Below are 24,109 nucleotides of genomic sequence, written 5' to 3' on the forward strand. Positions count from 1 at the left end.
TGAGGTCATAGGCGCCCATGTCATAACCTTAGAACACCGATACGAAAAAAAAGTTAAAAGGGACTACGCTTCACTCTATCGATGGAACGAAAGAGAGCTAAGAAAAAGGGCCAAACGACCCACAACATACGCCGTAGAGTCAGCGGAGGTTCCGAACTAAAGATTAAATTTCCTCCTCCATACTGCTCACGAGTAGAAACAGGGAAGCGGCGTCTCGGAAGTTGACCTATTCTGGCCCAACTCATTCCTATTACAGAAATGAGTTCAACTGTCTTATTATTTGCTGTGTTAGAAGAATTATATTGAGGGAGGTGGGGCAGTGGTTAGCACACTGGATTCGCATTCGTGAGGACGAAGGTTCAAACCCGCGTCCGGCCATTCTGATTTGTTTCCGGGATTTCCCTAAATCGCTTCAGGCAAATGCCGTGATGGTTCCTTTGAAGGGGCACGGTCCATTTCGTTTACTACTCCGATGGGACCGAACTCGCTATTTGGTCTCCCCCCCCCCACCCCCCTACCCGCAAATCAACCAACAAGAGATGAAATATTTGAAAGCAGAAAAGTATTTACGTTTTACAGACAGAAAGCGTACGCTATGCATATGGAAAAACGTAAATAGATGAAAGTATCTGTCAAGAAAATTATTTCAACAGTGAAAAAGTCAGAATTAATGAACGGCAAAAATAAATGAGCAAGAAAACAATTTACAAAGGATAACGCATAAAGGCGTATTTACTGCGCTCTAAATATTGTTTTGTGAGTTTGCAAGTATATATTTTCTCGACCAAAAAAATGTAAATGTTCTGGAATGTAATGTTTGGATGACATTTTTGCTAAAGAACTTACCACACGACCTTCGACAAGAGTTTAACTACGCATTGTTTTCATCATTAATAAACTATGACCATATCTTGCTCCTACATTTTCTTACTATATTCAGTCACTAATAAACTATTACCATTGCTTGTTCCTATTTTTTTTTGTTACTATATTTCGACTTTTTCGTAAAAAGGATAGTCCCTGGAAACCTGACTGGCACTGTTAAGTTGCCAAACTGCACAGCAGACAGTCCTCACAACACGCAATTTTTGCGCTGACGTGTAAACGAAACTGACCACTCGAAACAGACGAGACTCAGTGAGGGAATAAAACGCCAGGGGCGCTGCAGTAGACTCTTCTGCCTGAAGTACACTCGATTAAAATTACTTTGTGACTGACAGCGCGCCGTGGCGAGTAGCAGTGTTGCCGGCGTGCAGATATCCATGCTTCAACAGGCATATATAACCTACAGAATAGGCAACACAGCGAGCACGTGGCGCTCGTGAGAGAACTGCGATTGGATGGCGGCTGGTCCCTACCACTCAACCCGCATAAGTACCAACCAAAAAGTAATTTTAATCGGTGTATAGTCAGTGGAGACGAAAAATTGTAAAAGGGGCTTTGGAGGTCGGCTGCTGCAGAACCTCATATTCAACAGAATGCTCTAATGATGTGCTCCAAAACAACTGTGCCTGTACCAGCACTGTACTCTGTCGTCACTCTGTCTTAAGACGTGTGTCCAGTATAGTCCGATTACAATTACTTGATAGCTGACGCCTGTCACTTGCAGCTACAGTGTTGCCACATCCGCTGCCGGCTGCCGCTCGGTTATAGGCGACACCAAACACAGTGGGTCATTCAACAAATGCTGTTAATGTGTTACGCGGAGCAATGTTGGAAGCGGCCGTCACGAGGAATGACGGAAATAGGAGATGCTCTGTAGACTGGCAACACGGGATGCCGCGTTACCAACCGATAAGCAGTCCTGGTTGGCACTTGGTTGCAAATTATAGGCAAACAAGCAGATTCCAAACGGATAACTAATGATGGCAGTAAAAATAAGGGCAAACAAAAAGGTCAATACAATTATGAAAATGACGCAGCAAAGTATCAGAAATAGAAAATTCATTTTAACCAGAATAGAAATGAGGAAGGTCTTTTGATTAAATTTAGAAAAATAAAAATAAAACGCGCTACATTTGACGAAATTCGACCTACTACACATCAGGTTTATACGTTAACCACTAAGCTGTGCCACTACACAGCTGAAGATTGTCGTATTTGTGACTGGTGTCTCACAACGGAACCTCCCCATCGCACCCCCCTCAGATTTAGTTATAAGTTGGCACAGTGGATAGGCCTTGATAAACTGAACACAGATCAATTGAGAAAACAGGAAGAAGTTGTGTGGAACTATGAAAAAATAAGCAAAATATACAAACTGAGTAGTGCATGGGCCACATAGACATCATGGAGAGTGGGAGCTCAGGAGCGCCGTGGTCCCGTGGTAGCGTGAGCAGCTGCAGAACGAGAGGTCCTTGGTTCAAGTATTCCCTCGAGTGAAAATTTTACTTTCTTTATTTTTGCATAGTTATTATCTGTCCGTTCGTTCATTGACGTCTCTGTTCACTGTAATAAGTTTAGTGTCTGTGTTTTGCGACCGCATCGCAAAACCGTGCGATTAGTAGACGAAAGGACGTGCCTCTCCAATGAGAACCGAAAACATTTGATCGCAAGGTCATAGGTCAACCGATTCCTCCACAGGAAAACACATCTGATATATTGTATACGACACTGGTGACGGCATGTGCGTCACATGACAGGAATATGTTGTCGACCCACCTAACTTGTACACTTGGCGAAAGGGTAAAAAGATTCTTCTACCTTGCCCGATTTAGGTTTTCTTGTGGATGTGATAATCACTCCCAAAAAAGTGATGAAAACATAAGAGTTTGTCACATAAACTGAAAGTAAAAAATTAAACTTTTCACTCGGTGGAAGATTTGAACCAAGGACCTTTCGTTCCGCAGCTGCTCACGTTACTACGAGACCACAGCGCTCCTACGTTCTCAGTGTCCTTGATGTTGCCTATCTTGCACATGGACTACTCAGTTTGTATATTTTGCTTATTTTTTTCACAGTTCCACACAACTTCTTCCTGTTTTCTCAATTGATCTGTGTTCAGATTTTCAAGGCCTACCCACTGTGACAACTTATAACTAAATCTGAGGGGGGTGTGATGGGGAGGTTCCCTTGTCAGTATTTATGACTCCGGTGTCCCAGACGCAACGATTAATTGACAGCCTTCGAAAACTCGACTTCATGCAATGTCGTGCGAAGATTGTCTAATGTAAGCCGATCTCTGTGATTGTAATAACTGTATCAATGACGCTGAATCGTGTCTTGTGCGGAAAGATTCAGCAGTGTTTGGTTAGTGCTGTGTATGAAACGTGTGTATTTCGTTAGCACAGTGTTTGAGAAATATGAAATATAAGGGCCAAACCCAGGATTCGGAATGCAAACACATCAAGAAGGAAAGTTGGACAAGGAACTGGAAGTGAACTAATTATGGCAGCTTGGCAACGGCGAACGGTTCGGACGAGACGTTACGCGCTCTGACTGGAGGAAACCAGCTACAACGCGTGAAGTGTCAAATATCAAGTATTTTTAAGCGCACTATAGCGAGTAACTTCCATAAGTAACATCTGTAATCATTTGCTGAAGTGTTTACTACAGCAAAAACTGGTGCAAGTCTGCTTCTGCAAGTTGCTTGCGGAAAGGTAATTTCAGAAACTTGCCGCAATTATTTGCAGAAGTGTTTCCACTAGACCTTCGTGGCGAGACAGGCAAGTGGAGGTTTGTCTTCGTTAAAAATCAGAGCGGCCGCCGTAATCACTGTTTCAGTGTTACTACGTAAGAAAAATTGTTAAGAAAAACAAACAGTTAAAAAAAGAAAAAATTGTGTGAAAAAATTGAAACACTATAGAACGAACAAAAATCAGGACTTTACTCAGATTAGAAAGTTTCTGAGAATTTATTAAGCAAGTTTCAAGAATCTATTGTACGATAAAATATTAGAAAACGGGACACAAAATGCTGCGAGTTGTGTCACAAAGAGGTCGCTTTTTAATTACTCTTCGATTAACGTAATGCATTCGGTAACAAGATACCAAAACGTTGCCATCTACATCACTAACAGATCGCCTTTAATTACACCTCCATTTTTATAAACAATATTTATGACTTTTACTACAAATGTAATTTCATTAGAAAACAAGATACAAAAATATAGCAAAGGTATATTACCAAGAGAGTGCCTTTTAATTACTCTTCGACTTTTACAACCGGCTCTTATTACAAAGTTTATGTTTACGCTAAAATTTAAAGACGTCTCCACAGCCATTCTACTTCCCGTTCCGATGAAACAAATTAATCGGTTCATTCGTTCGAACTTTCTTGGCTGACGGTCGACACTTATTTCTGCTATGGAGGTCCAAGGGTACATTTGTTTTTGTCTGTCTTTGCGCCATTCTCCTTTTCGAAAATGACATTTTCGTATCGGCATTAAACACAAAAAACTTCAAGTTTGCGAAAAACTTCGAGCAACGGGCATGTCCGGGGTGTACTTGCGCAAGACGTTAGGAAGTGTTTCCGCTAACTAACGGACGCGACTTCTCCAAGTTGACGAAACATGGAGAAGTCGACTTGCTGGGTGTGTTTCATCATCAAAGAATTTGCAGACGTATTTTCTGCAAGAGAACTGCGGAAATTTACTTGCTAGTGGACATACGCCTTTAGACATAATCCGCCTATCCTGCTTTACAAAGTGGGCAAGTCGCCGTTATTCACGCTCTATGATGAGCTTTGGACACCTTGTCGGCTACTCGTAGTTTCGCCGTGGTGCAACCACTGTCTGTAAATGTTCACAACAGCATCATGCGAACGGCTTCGCTGTTTCTGAGATTCTCGTTCCCAGGCGCCGGACAACACACTACCCTTTATTATATTAGCGTATGTTAGTGGATTTCGCCATTTGTTCTCCATACCGGCGCTAGAACGAACCCCCCATTCGTCTCCGATAGTATACACTGACAGAAATACAAATCGCAACTACAAGATGGTGTGTTGCGAGACAAACTAAAGTTGGTAAGCGCTTTTCTACATCCGAAAGACTACGTCTGTCGAATTTCACGCCAGTAGCTGAAGAGTGGCGCTAGTACACCAGGTATGCTTTAAATACACGCTGTGACGGTCGTAAGCGTTAGTTACTTTCGAGACTGGACGTAGCGAGTAAACGTTGGTCAAGAATGCCTCTCAAGAGGCCATTATCAACAGCTCATTGAGTTTGAACGAGGTAGTGTAATGGGGCTATGAGACGCCGCGTGTTCCTTCTGTGATACTGCATATAGACTTGGCAGGAATATAGCCACTGTACATGACTGTTGGCAGCGGTTGTCATGAGAACGCACGACGCATTAAGACCGGTCTCCGGACGGCCACATGGCACTACCGGGAGAGAAGACCATCGTGATTGTAGTTTGGTTCTGGCGCATCGGGCTGCATCTGTAGCAGCTATTTGAGCGGCAGCTGGAACCACAGTGACACAACGGAATCCTACAAATCGCGAAGCTTCAAGGACAGCTCCGAGCCAGATGCCCTGTATCGTGCATTCCACCGACCGCAAACCACCGCCATTTGCGACTTCAGTGGTGTCATTGGAGGGCAGCGTTGATATCTGTTGTGTTTTATTGATGAAAACTGGTTCTGCTTCGGTGCGAGTTATGGCCATGTGTTGGTTAGGAGGAGGGCTGAGGGCCTGCAACCAACCCTGGACCTACACCTGCAGTTACGATCTGGGGTGCGATTTCGTATGACAGCAGGAGCACTCTCGTGCTTATCCCATGCACCGTGACTGCAACGCTATGTCAGTCTGGTGATTCGACTTATTGTCCTGTCATTCATGAACAGTATTCCAGGGGGTGTTTTCCAGTAGCCGGCCGGAGCGGCCGAGCGTTTCTAGGCGCTACAGTCTGGAACCGCACGACCGTTACGGTCGCAGGTTCGAATCCTGCCGCGGGCATGTATGTGTGTGATGTCCTTAGGTTGGTTAGGTTTAAGTAGTTCTAAGTTCTAGGGGACTGATGATCACAGCAGTTAAGTCCCATAGTGCTCAGAGCCATTTGAACCATTTTTGGTTTCCAGTATCATAAAACCCGCCCACAAAACCGATGTTATAACCCAACATGCTCTGAATAGTGTCTACATACTGCCTTGGCCTGCTCGGTCACCAAATCTCTCTCGTATCGAGCACAAATGGGACATCATCGTAAAACAAGTCCAGCGTCATCCACAAGCATCATTAACTGTCCATGTATTGACCAACCAAGAAGAACAGACATGGAATTCCACCCCACAAACTGACATCCGACACCTGTAAACACAATGCATGCACGTTTGCATGCCTGTGTTCAAAATTCTGGCGCTTATACCGGTTATTAATCTACTAGCATTTCACATTTGCAATGACTTTTCTCGCGCTTAAATTAACCTGTGATCTTGAAACGTTAGTCAAATATGTTCAAATGACTGAGCACTAAGGGACTTAACTTCTGAGGTCATCAATCCCCTAGAACTTAGAACTACTTAAACCTAACTAGCCTAAGAACATCACGCACATCCATGCCCAAGGCAGGATTGGAACCTGCGACCGTGGCGGTCGCGCGGTTCCAAACTGTAGCGCCTAGAAGCGCTCGGCCACTCCGGCCGGCTAAATATGTTCCCTAGTCAAATGTATTTCCGAAATTTCATGACTGTACATTAATTATTTCTTGGTGTTGCGACTTTTTCCTTCCGTGTACTTTCCTTACAGCATCACTTGGGCACAAAGCCAGCAAGAGGCACCGAATCTGGCGGTGGGCAGTGGTCACAATGTTTTGCTTATCAGTGTATCTCAGTCCATCACTGTATGCGCAGAAGTTACCTGTCGTCAGCTGGTAACCACAAAGGGAATGGTGGTTTGTTGTTTTCCACCACCACAAGTCAGAAGGAGAACATTTCTAAAACGTCCAAACACCGGTTATAAAAGATTTATTATTCTTGAACATATATTGTACTCTATTGCGTCGCAGAGCTCTGACCATTCGCTATGTTTAATCGATCTTCATGGATGCCGAATAACACTGGAGTTTCTTAAAAAGTTCAAGAAAAAATTCTCCGTTTATCTGTGAAACGTATTTTTTTCATTTGTTTCATTATGTATTATTTATTTTAGATACGGAATTTTAAACCGAAAACTTGGCAACTGATGTAACAAACGCAAGCGATTTGTTCCAACTTCGTGGACATCTTGTGCTAAGAGCAATGGTCTCAATGTTAAGTTTTGAAAAACCATTGCAGTTTTTTTTCATATTAAAGACACATCGGCAAAAAAGGTGAACCAAGATGCTTCTCACTGATGATGGAATTTTACTGGAACTTCGCTGAACAACATGCGTTGAAGTTTCGGCTTAACATTTTTGTTATTTAATACAGCCAACTTTCCACTTGGCAGCCAAGCATTGCTGCTGCAGCAGCAGCGACGAAGAGCAAGTGAGAAATGAAGCCCAAATACTGAGACACAGCATACAATAAAACGCGCTAGTTTTTACTTGCACACCAGTATTAGTAAGACCAGCGGAAAAACGCGCCTGTAGGAGCACTAAAGGCGAATATGATCCTCTTTAATTAAAAGACACTGAAAAGTGGAGGTACCAATTGCCTCTCTCTATCTTTCTCAGCACCTTTAAAAATTGTGTTGTGGGAGCAGATTTGCGCACTTTTCGACATGCAACTCACCTCACACTTCCACAACCTTCCCTAACCAACTCTCTCACGTCCAGTAGTCCATCATTGTAAGACGCTCATAACCCTCCACTCCCAGTTGCTCACTCTCACCCAACTCATAGTCATTATCTCTTTGTGTCTCTCTAATTGTCGCTGTCTCCTGTCTCACAGCCAGTCTCCTTCGTTCTGTCCTACTACTATTATCTCCTCTCGCTATCACTGCCTCCCTCTTGCTCTCGTTTACTGATACTTCATTCCATTCCTTCTTACTGCTGCTGGTTCTTCTCACTGTCACCACCTCTCGCTTCCTCGTTATCTTTGACACTGTCTTTCATTATCACCGGCTCTCAGCCAATTCCACTTTCTCCTTGTCTTTATTTCTCCCCCACTGGCATTGTCTCCTTCACCCTTTTCCTAGCACTGTTCTGTCGCTATGTTCCCCTGCCCACGCTCTTGCTATACCACAACCACTGTCTATATATCTTCCACTGTTTATTAGTTTTCAGTCTCTTTCCCATTACCCCTATTGCCACTCTTTTCTCTCAGCAGAAAAAAGCGCGAATACGTTCGCCTGCCAAAATGGTTGGGAAAAGTTTTAAAGGTGCTGACGAAGATAGAATGAGGAAGCTGGTAACCAACTTTTCAGGTAGGCTATTTTAAACAGGTGCATATTCGTCTTTTTATGCACCGATTGGAGCATTTTCGCTGGTTTCCTTCTTTTCCCTGATAGTAGGTCATGTCACTCATATAAAAAGAATTTTATGGATCAGTAATATTTTAATAGTTTACTTATGTGAAAGTGAAATAATGCGAAACTAATTTTATACCTCAGATCGGGTTTTAGGCGCACAAGAAATTTGGCATGTGCTTCAGTACAACAACATAGGGTGTTCCCTGAACTCTTCTGACTGTAACAGACATTTTACAGCAATTGTTTTCGTGCTTCGTCAGTTTATAAACTACATTTTCGACACTTACCGTATATTACATGCGTGTTTTACGTGTACGCGTAAGTTACCAACTTCTCTATCTCTGAAAAGGATAAAGTTATGAAGAAAAGTTTCAAGCTTGTTCAGAGTGGGATCTTAGGAATATATGACAAAAAATTTGGCCATTTTCTGTGTATAGTCGTCTTGGAACCCGCGGCTCCGTTTTGATTCCCAAAAACCACGTTTTTGGGGTGTTTCTCGATAACGGACGAAGATTTTTGAAAACAAGGAGATGGTTGTTCTAGATAAATGCCTAGAGTATATACCGTTAAAATTTGAGAAACTTGTTGCGGTTAGTTATGTAGACCTCCGCTGCTGATTGCGAAAAATGGTAAGCATTTTTTCCGAGTTTTCTCATGAACCGCCCCTGAACTAAATGGTGCCTCCACGAGTACCTTAAGGCGCACCGTAGACCATACACCTCATGCAAATAGAACCAAACTATTTGCTTCATTTGACTAAGCTGGAGGGAGTGTGTAATATTCAAATTTAGCACAGTTACTGTAAAAGTGAGCCTTTTGTTGGATATGCAAATGGTCCCTAGCTAAAGGGCTATCCGAAACACTTGACCCTATCTTCGTATGCGCCCCGATTTATTATGTACGACGTTTTGGAACACGTTGGTAACGCAAGCCGCGTAGCATGCGTGCCGAAACCAGGTACGACGATCCTTACATAGCAACGAGAAACTTATCGAGAAAACCAAATAAGAAGAACTCTATCGCAAAGCTTATGTCAAAAATAAATATTGCGAAGTTTAACTGTACAGCTTCTTATCGAAAGAAAACAGATAAGAACTAATGGACGGGGGAGCGGCTACGACAGAGGAAATGTGAGTTATAATGGGCCATGAGAATTTCTTTCACTGTTTTTCTTTTGTCGAGCAGCAGTTTGATAGGTGGACAACAAACGCAGTGCTTCCAGCCCAGCAGCTCTCAAAACAGTGAAATAATTGTGAATTGTTCTACTTTCTTGTCAAGTAAAATGCAGTGGTGGGTGGCTAAGACGAAACCAAATCAACACCATGAATTATACGCTAAAAACAACAAATCAAAATATTACACATAAGTACAGCGAGTATCTGAAAGCTATTCAAGTGAAATACAAACAGTTCTGTTCCCACCATGCGTCGATTCCATTATCCACTATTGTATTACAACTATTCTACGCGATCATTCGCACATCTGAAAAAAACCCTTTCTTGTTTGTTTATTATTTTCGACATGCTCCATTACAATATTTTTAATACTACACGTATGTAATATCTAGGTGTGTGTGTGTGTGTGTGTGTGTGTGTGTGTGTGTGTGTGTGTGTGTGTGTGTTTTGTCATCGTACGACGATGATTAGAGAAGGGAGATGGTGAAACCTGGTGCCACTCCTCGTAAACAGCACCAAGGCAGCCGCCAACTTTACGTCCACAACCGACGCACGGATCACCATCAACAGTATCACATGCCCTCACTTCATGAGACACGGAGGAGAACCTTGGTATTTAAACCAGGACATTGGCGCAAAGACTGGTGATCAGGAACTTTACGCCACTACCTCTTTTCCCCATGCCGAGCACATACGGAGGAGAAAAATGTTTCACCAACAGGAGTCGAACCGGCTGACTGACAGTCAAGATGGTGTACTCATTATAGAAACAAAGCAGTAGGCTCTGCCAGAAATATCCACTCTTAGACAATGTATCTAATAGTGTATTTTAATACGACGGTATGCCATCTTAGGCAAGTTATAACATTTGAAACACTTGATAATGACACTTTGAAGCCGAAATCATGATTCTGTAAGTGTAAATGTAAGACTGTAAATAAACAACAGTCTAATGACGGAACTGACTTTAAAGAAGTAACTTAAGGTGTGTCCCAGGGAAGTGTGATTGGGTTCTTACTATTCAAATATAATATAAAATTAACAGTAGGCTCAGACTTTTCACAGATTACACACTTATCTGTGATAAATTACTATCTGGAAAAAGCTGCAAAAATATCCAATCAAATCAGGCAGATATTGAAAAACTTTCAAATTGGTGCAAAGAATGGCAACTTGCTTCAAGTTTTCTGATATATAAAGTTCTACACTTCACAACTGGAATCAGTCAACTCAAACAAATACTTATGTATAACAGTCTGTGGGGACATGAAATGGAATACTCAGACACGCTCGTTCGAAGGTAAAGCAGGTGGCAGACTTAGGTGCATTGACAGGATATTGGCAAAACGTATTCTGCGAAGGATATTGCGCTCCTGCGACCCCTTCCTAGGATATTGCTATAGTTTGTGGGGCGCATACCAAATAGGACAACAGGGTATATTTAACGTATACAAAGACGTGTTGTACCAATGGTCACAGGTTTCTTTGACTCGCGGAAGATCATCACGGAAATGCTGAAGAACCGAAATTGACAGCTTGATTATTGAAGAAAACCTTCCCGTCACAAGTTTACAAAGTTTCAAGAAGCAAGATTAAATAAGGATTATCGTACAGTCTCCCACGTATCACTGCCGTATGGAGTGCGAAAGTCAGAGTAAATACAGCAGTCTTCCTTCCTGCGTCCCACACAGGAACAGAAAGCGAGAAAAAAAACTTGTGTCTTGTACAATTGTAAGTACACTGGGCCACGTATTTCACAGTGATTTTCAGAGTATGGATGTAGATCAGTGGTTCCTAGCCTGTGGGTAATTACCCCTTAGCGGTAAAAAACTGAACGAATCTATTCTGTTTCAGGCACGAAACTTTTTTCAAAAGATCATTAATATTATAACACTAATATCGATTATATAAGTTATCAATAATTACTTTTTCTCAATTAATAGCATTAATAGGGGGAGACTTCAATCTACCAGGTATAGAATGGGATAGTCACACAATCAGAACTGGAGCCAGGGACAGAGACTCTTGTGACATTATCCTGACTGCCTTGTCCGAGAATTACTTCGAGCAGATAGTTAGAGAACCAACTCGTGAAGCTAACGTTTTAGACCTCATAGCAACAAATAGACCGGAACTTTTCGACTCCGTGAATGTAGAAGAGGGTATCAGTGATCATAAGTCAGTGGTTGCATCAATGACTACAAGTGTAATAAGAAATGCCAAGAAAGGAAGGAAAATATATTTGATTAACAAGAGTGATAGGGCACAAATCGCAGAATATCTGAGTGACCACCATCAAACGTTCATTTCTGAGGAAGAGGATGTGGAACAAAAATGGAAAAAATTCAGAAACATCGTCCAGTACGCCTTAGATAAGTTCGTACCGACTAAGGTCCAAAGCGAGGGGAAAGATCCACCGTGGTATAACAATCATGTACGAAAGGTACTACGGAAACAAAGAAAGCTTCATCATAGGTTTAAGAGTAGTCGAATCATAGCTGATAAGGAAAAGCTGAACGAAGCGAAAAAGAGCGTAAAGAGAGCAATGAGAGAAGCATTCAACGAATTCGAACATAAAACATTGGCAAACAATCTAAACAAGAACCCTAAAAAGTTTTGGTCATATGTAAAATCGGTAAGCGGATCTAAATCCCCTATTCAGTCACTCGTTGACCACGATGGCACCGAAACAGAGGACGACCGAAGAAAGGCAGAAATACTGAATTCAGTGTTCCGAAACTGTTTCACTGCGGAAAATCGTAACACGGTCCCTGACTTCAGCCGTCGCACGGACGCCAAAATGGAAAATATTGAAATAAACGACATCGGAATTGAAAAACAACTGCTATCACTTAGTAGCGGAAAAGCATCCGGACCAGACGAGATACCCTTAAGATTCTACAGTGATTATGCTAAAGAACTTGCCCCTTTCTATCAGCAATTTATCGTAGATCTCTGGAAGAACGTAAAGTACCTAGCGACTGGAAGAAAGCGCAGGTCGTTCCCATTTTCAAGAAGGGTCATAAATCAGATGCGAATAATTATAGGCCTATTTCGCTTTCGTCAATCTGTTGTAGAATAATGGAACATGTTTTGTGTTCTCGTATTATGACGTTCTTAGATAATACAAATCTCCTTCATCATAACCAACATGGATTCCGCAAACAGAGATCATGTGAAACTCAGCTCGCCCTATTTGCCCAAGAAATTCACAGTGCCGTAGACACTGGCGAGCAGATTGATGCCGTATTCCTGGACTTCAGGAAGGCATTTGATACGGTTCCGCACTTACGTTTAGTGAAAAAAATACGAGCTTACGGAATATCGGACCAGGTTTGTGATTGGATTCAGGATTTCCTAGAAGAAAGAACACAACATGTCATTCTTAACGGTTCAAAATCTGCAGATGTAGAGGTAATTTCGGGAGTACCGCAAGGAAGCGTGATAGGACCTTTATTGTTTACAATATACATAAATGACTTAGTTGACAACATCGGTAGCTCCGTGAGGCTATTTGCAGATGACACGGTTGTCTACAAGAAAGTAGCAACATCAGAAGACTCGTACGTACTCCAGGAAGACCTGCAGAGGATTAATGAATGGTGCGACAGCTGGCAGTTTTCCCTAAACGTAGATAAATGTAATATAATGCGCATACATAGGGGCAGAAATCCATTCCAGTACGATTATGCCATAGGTGGTAAATCATTGGAAGCGGTAACGACCGTAAAATACTTAGGAGTTACTATCCGGAGCGATCTGAAGTGGAATGATCACATAAAACAAATAGTGGGAAAAGCAGGCGCCAGGTTGAGATTCATAGGAAGAATTCTAAGAAAATGTGACTCGTCGACGAAAGAAGTAGCTTACAAAATGCTTGTTCGTCCGATTCTTGAGTATTGCTCATCAGTATGGGACCCTTACCAGGTTGGATTAATAGAAGAGATAGACATGATCCAGCGAAAAGTAGCGCGATTCGTCATGGGGACATTTAGTCAGCGCGAGAGCGTTACGGAGATGCTGAACAAGCTCCAGTGGCGGACACTTCAAGAAAGGCGTTACGCAATACGGAGAGGTTTATTATCGAAATTACGAGAGAGCACATTCCGGGAAGAGATGGGCAACATATTACTACCGCCCACATATATCTCGCGTAATGATCACAACGAAAAGATCCGAGAAATTAGAGCAAATACGGAGACTTACAAGCAGTCGTTCTTCCCACGCACAATTCGTGAATGGAACAGGGAAGGGGGGATCAGATAGTGGTACAATAAGTACCCTCCGCCACACACCGTAAGGTGGCTCGCGGAGTATAGATGTAGATGTAGATGTAGAATGCGGTGGTGGTTGCAGGTTCCTCACACTGTACGCCCATTACACACACGTGTTGTGCTATGTCCGGTTCATTGTTGATGATAAAGTGAGACATATACGTAACAAACGCTAAGTATCTCAAGAAAGTGTCTTCTCTAAGTTGTAGATCGTACCTGGAGTAGGCCTAGTCCAGAAACTGCTTAATTACTCCCTTCAGAACAGATAAATGAATTACCTGACAGCACTATGTAAGGGCTACTATAGTGCTGTACACTATTATAATATTATTATTATTACTGTTCCTATTACTGTTAGTGGCTGTGGTCAGACGCTAAGCATTAATAGCTTGAAGTCTTCATATTTCAGCCAGTTCAGAAGTAAGGAGTCGAGCAATAAAGTGATTTACAAACAGTAAGAATAGTGCACACATTTTAACTTGGTTGATTTTAAATGGGGTTGTAGTGTGCAGGTCAAGAAAGTGCCGCAATGGAGAGGACTAATGCAGGGGAAGTATGATTTATAAGTGTCTACCCTCACAGTGGATAGTTAGCTTTGTTGTCTGAGGAGGAGTTGAGGGCAGCACTTGCAACACACCTCGAATTCCTTCGGCATTCATTCTTTCATACACACACACACACACACACACACACACACACACACACACACACACTAAATAGCACTCATCTTTCATCATTTTAAAAACAAAGTTGTTCCAAGAAAAGTCAGTTTACTTAGGTGCTATAGTTGGTGATAACGTGGGGGGGGGAGGGGGGGGGGGGGGAAGCGGCGAGGGTACTTATCTAATTTCTAATTGGAGTCAGGGTTAATGGTCTAAGAAAGGTTGGGAATCAGTGATGCAGATAGTCATGATGTAACGGCGGTCCGCAACCAGTGAGCTTCTCTAAGAGACAGAAAGGCGGCAGATCAAGACTGCACTTGTTTTCCTTACCATTTGTCCGCGAAATCGTCAAAACTCTGTTGGTATTAGGGTGGAAGAACAAATTGCATCCAAAGTTTAGACCTTATCCTAAGATAATTGCCGCTTACAGGTCTACGAAGAATTTGCTTTGCTGGAGCCTTCAGTGATCCCAGAGATGAAGATCTGAGAGTAGATCCTGATTTCGTCTGGTAAGATAGTACTTGTGATTTGCCTTTGCATCTTTCCCTCAGAAACATAAGAAAAAGTGTATCTACAGCAAATTAGACTCCTTTTGCAACCATTGGGACAATTACCAGAGTTATAACATTATCTGTGACAGTGTGGTAGGTTGTCGAAAAGATATTGGATATGAGTAGCCCATCTCTTCTACCTGACATTTCTATCCATACATGACAGGATGCCCAAACGGAAACGGTGTGGAAACGTACGGCTCTACGTGGAATTTCGCCTTGTCTGAGCAACCCAGTGAAACCCCCATTCTTTAAAAAATCGAACTCACATTTGGCGCCCATAAGCGAGAAAAGTTTGAAATTATGCTCAAAATTTGCTGGATGTCTCTCATTGTGAAACACTGGATGAATACAGTGTGGGTAACTTGCGCTCTATTTTAAGAAAAAGCAAGTTTTCCAAATAACTATGATTATGAAGTCATGTCTCCTGAACTATGTATCGTGTCCGCCCCAGGTAGCTTAATGGTCAGGGTGACGGATTGCCAATCCTCTGGGCCCAGAAATTTTCTCCGCCCAGGGACTGGGTGTTGTGCTGTCATCATTATCATCGTCTTATCATTCTCATCGATTACAGCTCGCCGAAGTGGCGTCAAATTGAAAGACCGGCACCCGACGAACGGTCTGCCCGACGGGGGACCCTAGCAATACGATTAAATAAATAACTACGTATCGTACACTGAAATAATTTTGCAGGTACTTTCAGAGGTATATGTTAATACTGTCTGCAAAAGCTGTATTGCGAATAGAATTGGCAGTGAAGAAGTAATGAATTAAAACGTCATGTTTTTTTAACTGCCCGAAAAGCGAAAACCTTGTAAGCGGGCGGGGAGGAGGAGCATTGGCGTCAGCGAGAGAGTTTCGTAAAGGTGTGAAATTAGGTGCAAAAAGTTTTGCAAGTCTGTAAGTGGTCTAATTGTCAAATAATGGATGAATATGGTCTGGAAAATTTGCACGCCGTCAGTTCCGTAGCCTCAAGACAAACACACAGCTTCTAAATGTAATACTTGTTTTAGTGTGCTAAATTTTGAACATAAGATTATGCCTCTCAATGGATAGATGACAGCATTTAAAACTTTTGAACACTGTCGATAATTACGCAAAATGTTGAAAATCAAATATTGGTTGCCCCTGGAAACCGTTAGCTAAGCAACCTCAACTGTTACTGGATTCCGGGATAGTCACTTAGATGCTTTAACAAGTGAACCATTTGTAAACGACTAACAGCTGCTATCGTATGTTTTTCTCATGCAATTCGTACTCCCACACACTTCATGCAGGATACCGCAAGACTGGTCCTACCCAAAATATAGCCTTGGTTCCTGGTCTGAGGCTTGAACATATTCCGTCGACTGAGTCAACATTAGCGTCCACTCGGCGAAGTTTCGACTGAAAATTAACAACCGACTTACTGCACGAACTATCTCAGGCTGACAGCAGAAAGATATTTCAAAGGCGGCATCTGTGTGAAAGAAATCAACGTCGCACTTATGATCAATGTTCTATGTGGTGTTATCTCAAGTGTTCATGTTAAACGTCGCACTTATGATCAATGTTCTATGTGGTGTTATCTCAAGTGTTCATGTTAACTAACTCTTTGATAAAATGTTCAGAATACCCCACGTTTTTCGACACTTCTGTTAAAAGTAACATCTACCTCTGTAGCTGAATGGTTAGTGTGTAGATGGATGCTATGCGGAGAGCCGGTTTCGGTTCCAGGTACTGTCAGAGATTTCACCTTGCTAGTACGGAACCATTGAGATCCGTGATACCAACTGAGCAGCTACTAGACTGAGAAGCACCGGTTCAAAGGTCTTGAAAGTCGGCAAAACAGACCATAGAGCGGCCTGCCGACCGACCACAAGACCCTCCCTCCACAGTGCACACCACATGACACCGCAAGGCAGAAGTTGATACGGCGGATGCTTGACATCCCTTGGGCCTTCAAGGCCTGAATGAGCAAATCGTTGAAGCTAATAACTGGGGGAATGATGAAAGAACCCCTACTTTAATTATGACACTACGATTTCTTTAGACAACTGTCTTCGTGGATCTGAAATTTTTGCTCCAAAGGCGTACAAATACACTCCTTGAAAAAATTTCGCCGAGGTTGTAAAAACTGCAAATGTCAATTACTGTTAAGGCACCCCTCGATGACCAAACATATTTGTCAAACTTCACGTGGAGGGTAAAAATCCTAGAGGGAGGTCAAGAGATGAATACACTAAACAGATTCAGAAAGATGTAGGTTGCAGTAGGTACTGGGAGATGAAGCTTGCACAGGATAGAGTAGCATGGAGAGCTGCATCAAACCAGTCTCTGGACTGAAGACCACAACAACAACAACAACAACAACAACAACAACACGTGTTTGGCATATTATCTGCCAGTGTGTTGCTTTGTTTGGCATGTTTGTGTCAAATACAGCGTTTGACGTGAATGGGAATTTTTGTTTGACGATTGATTTAATAAACAATTTTGTTTGTCAAATAATAATAAGTTGCTTATCGGACTTCAAACGTGTCAGATCACAAATGCTTATGTTTCACCACGCATCTGAAGCGAGGAAGATTCAGTAGATGTGTACTGTTAGTTTTCACAACTATGAACACCCAAGATCGAAGGATTATACAGTGTGTACAGTAGCAAAAGATCACAGGAAGGCGTAAAGAAAGCAGGAAATGTTCTATGCAAAACGTACAAAGTGTGTAAAAAATTAGTACTATCTTAATACTTTATTTTTTGATTCGTTTGTTTCCATAATAATGTCACTCAGCGTTCGACGTGCGATGCACACTACAAACTTTGAATCTTCGATATCTGCTCCAGTCTCCAGATCTCTCGAAAATATAGATAACCGTTGATAAAACGGAACATAATTTGGCACAACTGTCTTCCGCAATGTGAGGGCGAAGTAATCCTGAGGGATTATTAAAAGTTTGACTGTCCCTGCAGAGAAGGTGTTTTTAATCATCGGGTTCTGGATGTAATATTTCATTTAGCAGATTTGCTCTCTCTATTTCAACCATTCCCTGACCAGCACCTCGTTTTATTTTCCTTTTAGACGCAGTGCTAAAGTCAATGGAAGAAAGCTTTCTGTCTGCAAGGGTAGTTATGCCCACTGGCTTCAAAATACTTCGTGAACCGATATGCACAGCTTCGAAACGGGGGGGGGGGGGGGGGGGGACGTTTGAAAACTTGATTGTTACATCGGCGCTCTTATTTGACAAATCCAGAGTTACGTTCAGCAAATTTGACGATACAGTTTGATCGTTAACACGTCGATACCTAACAGGCCAGTGAGCGGGAAACAGAACTTACCCCATAGGTCTTGGTTGCTGCAGCCAGTTACCACAGCGACCCAGTTTTCTTTCCCACTGAGTAATGGGAGTTAAATGGCTACGAAGGGCGGCTCCATTGTTCTCAACTTCGCCAGTATGCCGAAGTTCCAGTCTACGAACAGTCTGAGTATCGTACAGTAAACAGTCTGTGATATGATCAAACGGCATGAAGAAATCAATAGACAAATGGGCTTAAAGTAACGTGTTATCCCTGTGGGGCATTTTTGGCTGAAGCAGAAAAGATGTTTTTAATGACATTTTAACATTTACGGCTGTCTCTGAATTCGAAGCCACTATCAGCCTGCGTTTCTGCTTCCGCAATAAGTAAAAGCAATACATGTAATCCCCTCTTAACACATCCCTCTCAAATGCACGTCGGTAATAGACACTTGCCTGTGCTGCCGAGCATGCGAAATGTAAAAAATACGAAAATACCACAAATAAAAAATTTCAGGTGCTTAGGAGAGAGGAAGCGGCCAGATGTACATGCTATATACAAGGCATAGAATAATTATCTGTAAAAAAATTTATTGTGCTTCCAGGACATAAAAAGCACTTTTTTGTGTGCCAAAAATATCACAAGCTCGCCGTATGGGTCCATGAAGATTTTGACGTCAGTGATGTTCACAGACGGTCTTCAAACAGTATTTTTGTGAGAGGAGACTAAGTGTTTGATGTACGAGACACCGATAGGCACACCTGAACAGCTGTTTGCCCATTTGCTTGGAACTGCAGCCATTATCGTGAAACACCCGGTTGTTTTGAGCATGTTAGACAATCATTATTACGTAAATCTTAGTTTTGCATTAATGTAAACGGAAGTTTTCCGCAACATCTCCCAAACACACAAAAAAGTTTCGTTTACTCTACTTTAAACACTTTGAAATTTGTATACTTTTTTAAAATCCTATACATATATATGAAGACCCCATTAACTCAAGAATCAACGTCATGAAAATGGTAATCATTTTATCAAAGATGTCTATAAGAAGTGATAAGCGGATGTTACGGGAGAGCTCACACTATACAGTTTAGTCGACCGTAATTTCTAAATGAATCAGAATTACCCATAATGAGTATAAGAAATGCCTGTGAGAAGTCAAAGAGAAGAAGGTTCTGAAAACGATCTTGGATCTGCTCTTAGACATTGGGAGCACAAAAGAAGACACACATCCACGTGCTATTTTATTAACTGGACAAGTACCACATAACTAACATTCGGTTAAGGGGGAGTTTTCTTTGAATGTCACTAAGCGCCGATGACAAACGATGTCTACTCGAATCTCAGCCAATTTCTTAAATACCAAAATCAAAGATAACTACGTTCAAAGAGGTGGAAAATGATTTGCAACAGGATTTTACGTCGCAGCATCTTTGAATGCGACTCCAAATAAACAAAACGAGGGACGGTGTTTCTGAAATAATGCATTCCACTTAAAACGTGTACACAAAATACTTATGGAAGTGGTTAAAAAAAGTAGTTCTTTCGTTCCTTTCCTGCAAAAATATAAGGTAAAGAAATTAGTCGGGATATATTTTCAGGAAAAAGATTACACGAGAAGATAGTAAAGAACTAAGCGCTTCGCGGTGTTTCTACAACCGATCATGAGAGGGCATGTAGGGAACAAGCAATTATCAACCGAAAATGACATTTTTTGAGTGCTGGCGCGTGATGTATAACGCAATTGATAGTAAACAAAAAAATGAGGTAAGCAAGCAGGAGACGTGTGTACCATAACCGAAGGTGTGGTCACAAATAACGCAATTTATCTACGCTTTCCTACTTACTCTGGTAAAGTAATCAGTTCTAAATAGTGAAACTAGTAATTACATTTCTTAGTTAACGATGTGGAGTTTCAATGTATATTTTGATTAAAAATGTAACCGCAGCCCTGTCAGTAAACGCAAAACAAGGTTTAATAACCGTAGGAACCAGAGCTAGAAAATAATTTACAAACTAATAACACGTGATAGCTACCCGCTTTACAGTTACCATTGCAGATAAGATTCAGTTTTCGTTCCATGGGCCCAAAAATGAGGTAATTCTCGTTGGTGTGGAACATGTCAGAAAATATAACATAAAATAAACAAAACATTTGTATGTAATACTCACTATCCTGATCAGGAGATTGTCAAAATATGTGAATACATTAAACTGGAACTGGTAATATTTACAGAATTAACACACTGTCAGAATGAAACATAGTTAGGCACTTTTCATAAATTTATCATGCACAAAATACCTAATCTTTGCTGCTGTGACAAAGGGATGTCAAAACTGAAATCTATCAGACATTTTTACTTAAGCTGGTCTAACAGTCCCTGTTAAGATATTCACCTATAGAGTAGAAGTTGCATATCAAGAAGCCGTTCAAACTGTTTAAACAGTGCTTTATCTGAAACCAAGTTTTTCATGGTGATGAGAAACTTGACTGCAAGAGAATCATCCGTAGGAAAAGAAAACAGCAGTGTCACACAGGAAGAGCACTTGGAAATGCAATGCCCTTTGTGTACAACTCTAACGACAGAATTTCGCATCGAACAGCAAACAGTGGTATGCATTAAGGCATCATCCAAGCATTCATGGGATTAAATCGGATCTTCAATAAAGAAAAATTTATACTAGAGGAAGACCTAGCGCAGATGGATACAATACGAGGGAAGTTCTCAGATACACCACTGTCTTCACTGACAGGCTACATTACGCCACGGTTCCGTTTGCTGAAGATACTGACAGCTTTCTATGAATATCGTATTTGAAAATTGTGTGGGCCAGTCTTCAAGTTTTTTCATGTGTTTGTTGGTACAATAACGAAATGACATGTAACGCTGTCAATGTGAACCGTTGCTCGAGACAATGCCCTGGAACGAAGTGCTGCGCGGCAGTTGATTCCCGCCGTAGCGCACGAGCGTCCCCAGCGGTTCCGTATCAGCACTTTGTCATTGACCTCCTGCAAAGCGCGCGCGCGGGCTCCCCTCAACGAAGTGTCCCCCACTACCAACAGGTGGCACCACTAACACATTCCATTCCCTCCACTAGTATTTGAATGTCTCCACAAAAACAATTCCATGCACACCAAAATCAATCATCGATTTGATAATAATTCGGAAGTACGCGTGAATGAGCGTATTGCTCATAACTATACGCTATTAAAATCATGAAATCTTACATCTCTTCCCGCTGAATGATCAGTGTGAAGAACCCATATCAATATGTGATTAAGCCACCCACAGTTGATCCTTCGTGTTCAAACAGGAGATGATGATTGGGTTTAATCACACTCACTGTGTGACGCCTGCATCCAACTGTTACGACGCTGCAGGCAAAACCTCTCTGATCCTTACACGAAGGACCCAAATATCCATAATGATAGAGATACGAACTATAATCCCTACATTAAAATCAGAACAGATGTTTTCGCTATGTCTGATATTTTGATATTACGATGAACGAGCTATTGATGTAACAATTTTATTTAAAATAACCCTCCCTCAAAAATAAATCTGCTTTGATAATCTGTCAGCTAAGTTACTATTTATAAACACACACACACACACACACGGAGTGAGAGCCACAAATTTACATACGCTCTGTCATCATACGTCATTAATAGCTGACAGCAGCTCAAATTCCTTTGAAAACAGCTACCACACTTAGAATATGTACAGGCACACTTCAGGCAATATTCCACGTATTGTTCTAAAAACTGCACGGAATTTCGATTAAATCGAAGTTGCTTAGTAAGACTGGTTGAAAACTCTGTCGTAAAAATTGTGACGAGACCTATAACGGTACAGATGTCACTATAAACAAGGTTTCAACATTACACTATAATCACGGCGTCCAAACCATACATCCATATTATCTGATTTATGATGTAAGAGTCCACTGTCATAACCAAAATAAAAATCTGTAGATAGATTCATTACGGCATTTGGCTATGTTTAAAATAATCACTCACGCCAAGAATTTTTAACATTTCGTACAAAACGAGCTGTCCTAAACGCACCAACGATGTTACCCACAGCTGCGTTTTGAAATACTGAACTACACTATCACTTTTAAATTTTGAGTGACAGGATATATTTAAATTGGTGCATTCTGTCTTAAGTTTTTCAATATAGTATAGTATATTTATTACACTACTTCTATAATTGTTAACGCTGTACTTAAATTCCAGACCAAACCAACCACAAAACATTACACCGTCCACACCAAGTGCAAACTCCGTTACTACCGCGCATTAATGACACGAACACACGAATATAATACTTGAATATTGTTCGGATTTTAAAAGGGCTGTTCTAAAGATATTTTGCTTAAGGGACATGGCAATTCACATCCACACACACGATAATGTTTGTTAAACTGTTGACACAGACCACACCTTGTGATACATAGGTATGGCACCCCAGAACGAAATAAAAACTGGAGAAACTGAATGCGGAACAAAATCAAAAACAAATCAGGTGTTATTGACAAATGTAGTCATCAGCTTTAGGTATAACGTCCGAGACTATGAGCTAAAGTACACAAAGAAAAGATGATTACGAAATGTAAACAGCTATGTCATGTGCGAGGACCAATTCGGAAATAAACAGAAACATTCATACGGCATGAAAGACATGTCATACCTTTCTGACATTATATTAGTTTCTTTTTCCAATTCGAACTGGAAAAATCTACCACAAGCATACATCATGCAGAAATAGCATTCACACTTCTACTGCAACTAAGTTGGCGAAACAATTTATGAAGTGTACTCTTTCGTGAATATAGTACAATATCTTAATTCGCTCCCAAATGCTTAACAGTTCTGCTCTCTTTCATATAAAAAATGCACAGAAAGAAAGCACAAACAACATTTTTCTGTGAGTACAAACTTCAATACGTACTATGTAGCTTCAAAATGCGACACTTAACGATATGTCGACGTTATTTTTCAAATACACTGGCGATTTTGCGTGTCTGCGGTTCAGCACAGATGAGATCTTCATCCTACCACCAAAACGCACTGATGTTTGATCGCTATTCATCACATAAAATAACGACGGTTACATTTAAAACAGTAATATAATTGCTGTTTAGCTTTTTTATAACATTGTTAAGCAGTAATTCAATAGACGTTTATACAGCAAGAACGCATTTGAAACGAAGCCAAATTGGCCTGTACGATAACCTGCCATGGTATGTTTATGCACGATCTAACATTCAGAAGTGAACAGCACTGGCACTTACTTTCGAAGGCTTGAAGGAATAACTCGTGATCCGCTTGTATCTGATCCATTCTCGGGTTCTTAGATATATCAGTGTCTTTCTCGCGTTTTTTGGGAGGCATTTTCAGTTTGATTAACTCACTTGTACGAAAAAAACAACCTCCAAACCCGCGAAGCACTTGCAACCGGTCACTCACCACTATTTACATATTACCAATGCAACCAGCAGCTCCCTGGTTCCAAGAGCGTAACAGGAAGAGCGGAGTCTGTTGGCAACACTGCCAAGGACCTCCAATCGAAGATAAACCCAACGCTCTGCAGTGTCCCTTCATTTCATCTTTGACTTCGCTGCCAGCGCCACTGCGGCCATGACAGCAACGAAAACAAGGTGGCGGTAAGGAGCGTTGAATTTAAAATAACGATATCTCACTGAAACGTAATTTGGGTTGTATTTCTCGTAGGACAAACTAAAATAATAACTCTGTCAAATAATTTAAAAAACAAGCATATGCTGCAAGCAATTTTTTACGCTGCCTACCTTTTCTTTTGTGACTGTAGTG

General features: G+C 41.4%; 1 protein-coding gene across 1 annotated transcript in view; it reads right to left on the reverse strand.

Annotated features, from left to right (window-relative positions):
• Positions 1-23,751, reverse strand: part of LOC126251623 (polycomb protein suz12-B) — a 316,089-nt gene extending 292,338 nt beyond the window's left edge. The window contains exon 1 of the mRNA XM_049952165.1: positions 23,572-23,751. Within this exon, the coding sequence (XP_049808122.1) occupies positions 23,572-23,671 (100 nt within the window). The 5' untranslated portion in view covers positions 23,672-23,751. The remainder of the gene's footprint in view (positions 1-23,571) is intronic.
• Between the last annotated feature and the right edge of the window lie 358 nt (positions 23,752-24,109).

This window comes from Schistocerca nitens, chromosome 4 (genome assembly GCF_023898315.1).
Source record: "Schistocerca nitens isolate TAMUIC-IGC-003100 chromosome 4, iqSchNite1.1, whole genome shotgun sequence".
Classification (NCBI taxonomy): domain Eukaryota; kingdom Metazoa; phylum Arthropoda; class Insecta; order Orthoptera; family Acrididae; genus Schistocerca; species Schistocerca nitens.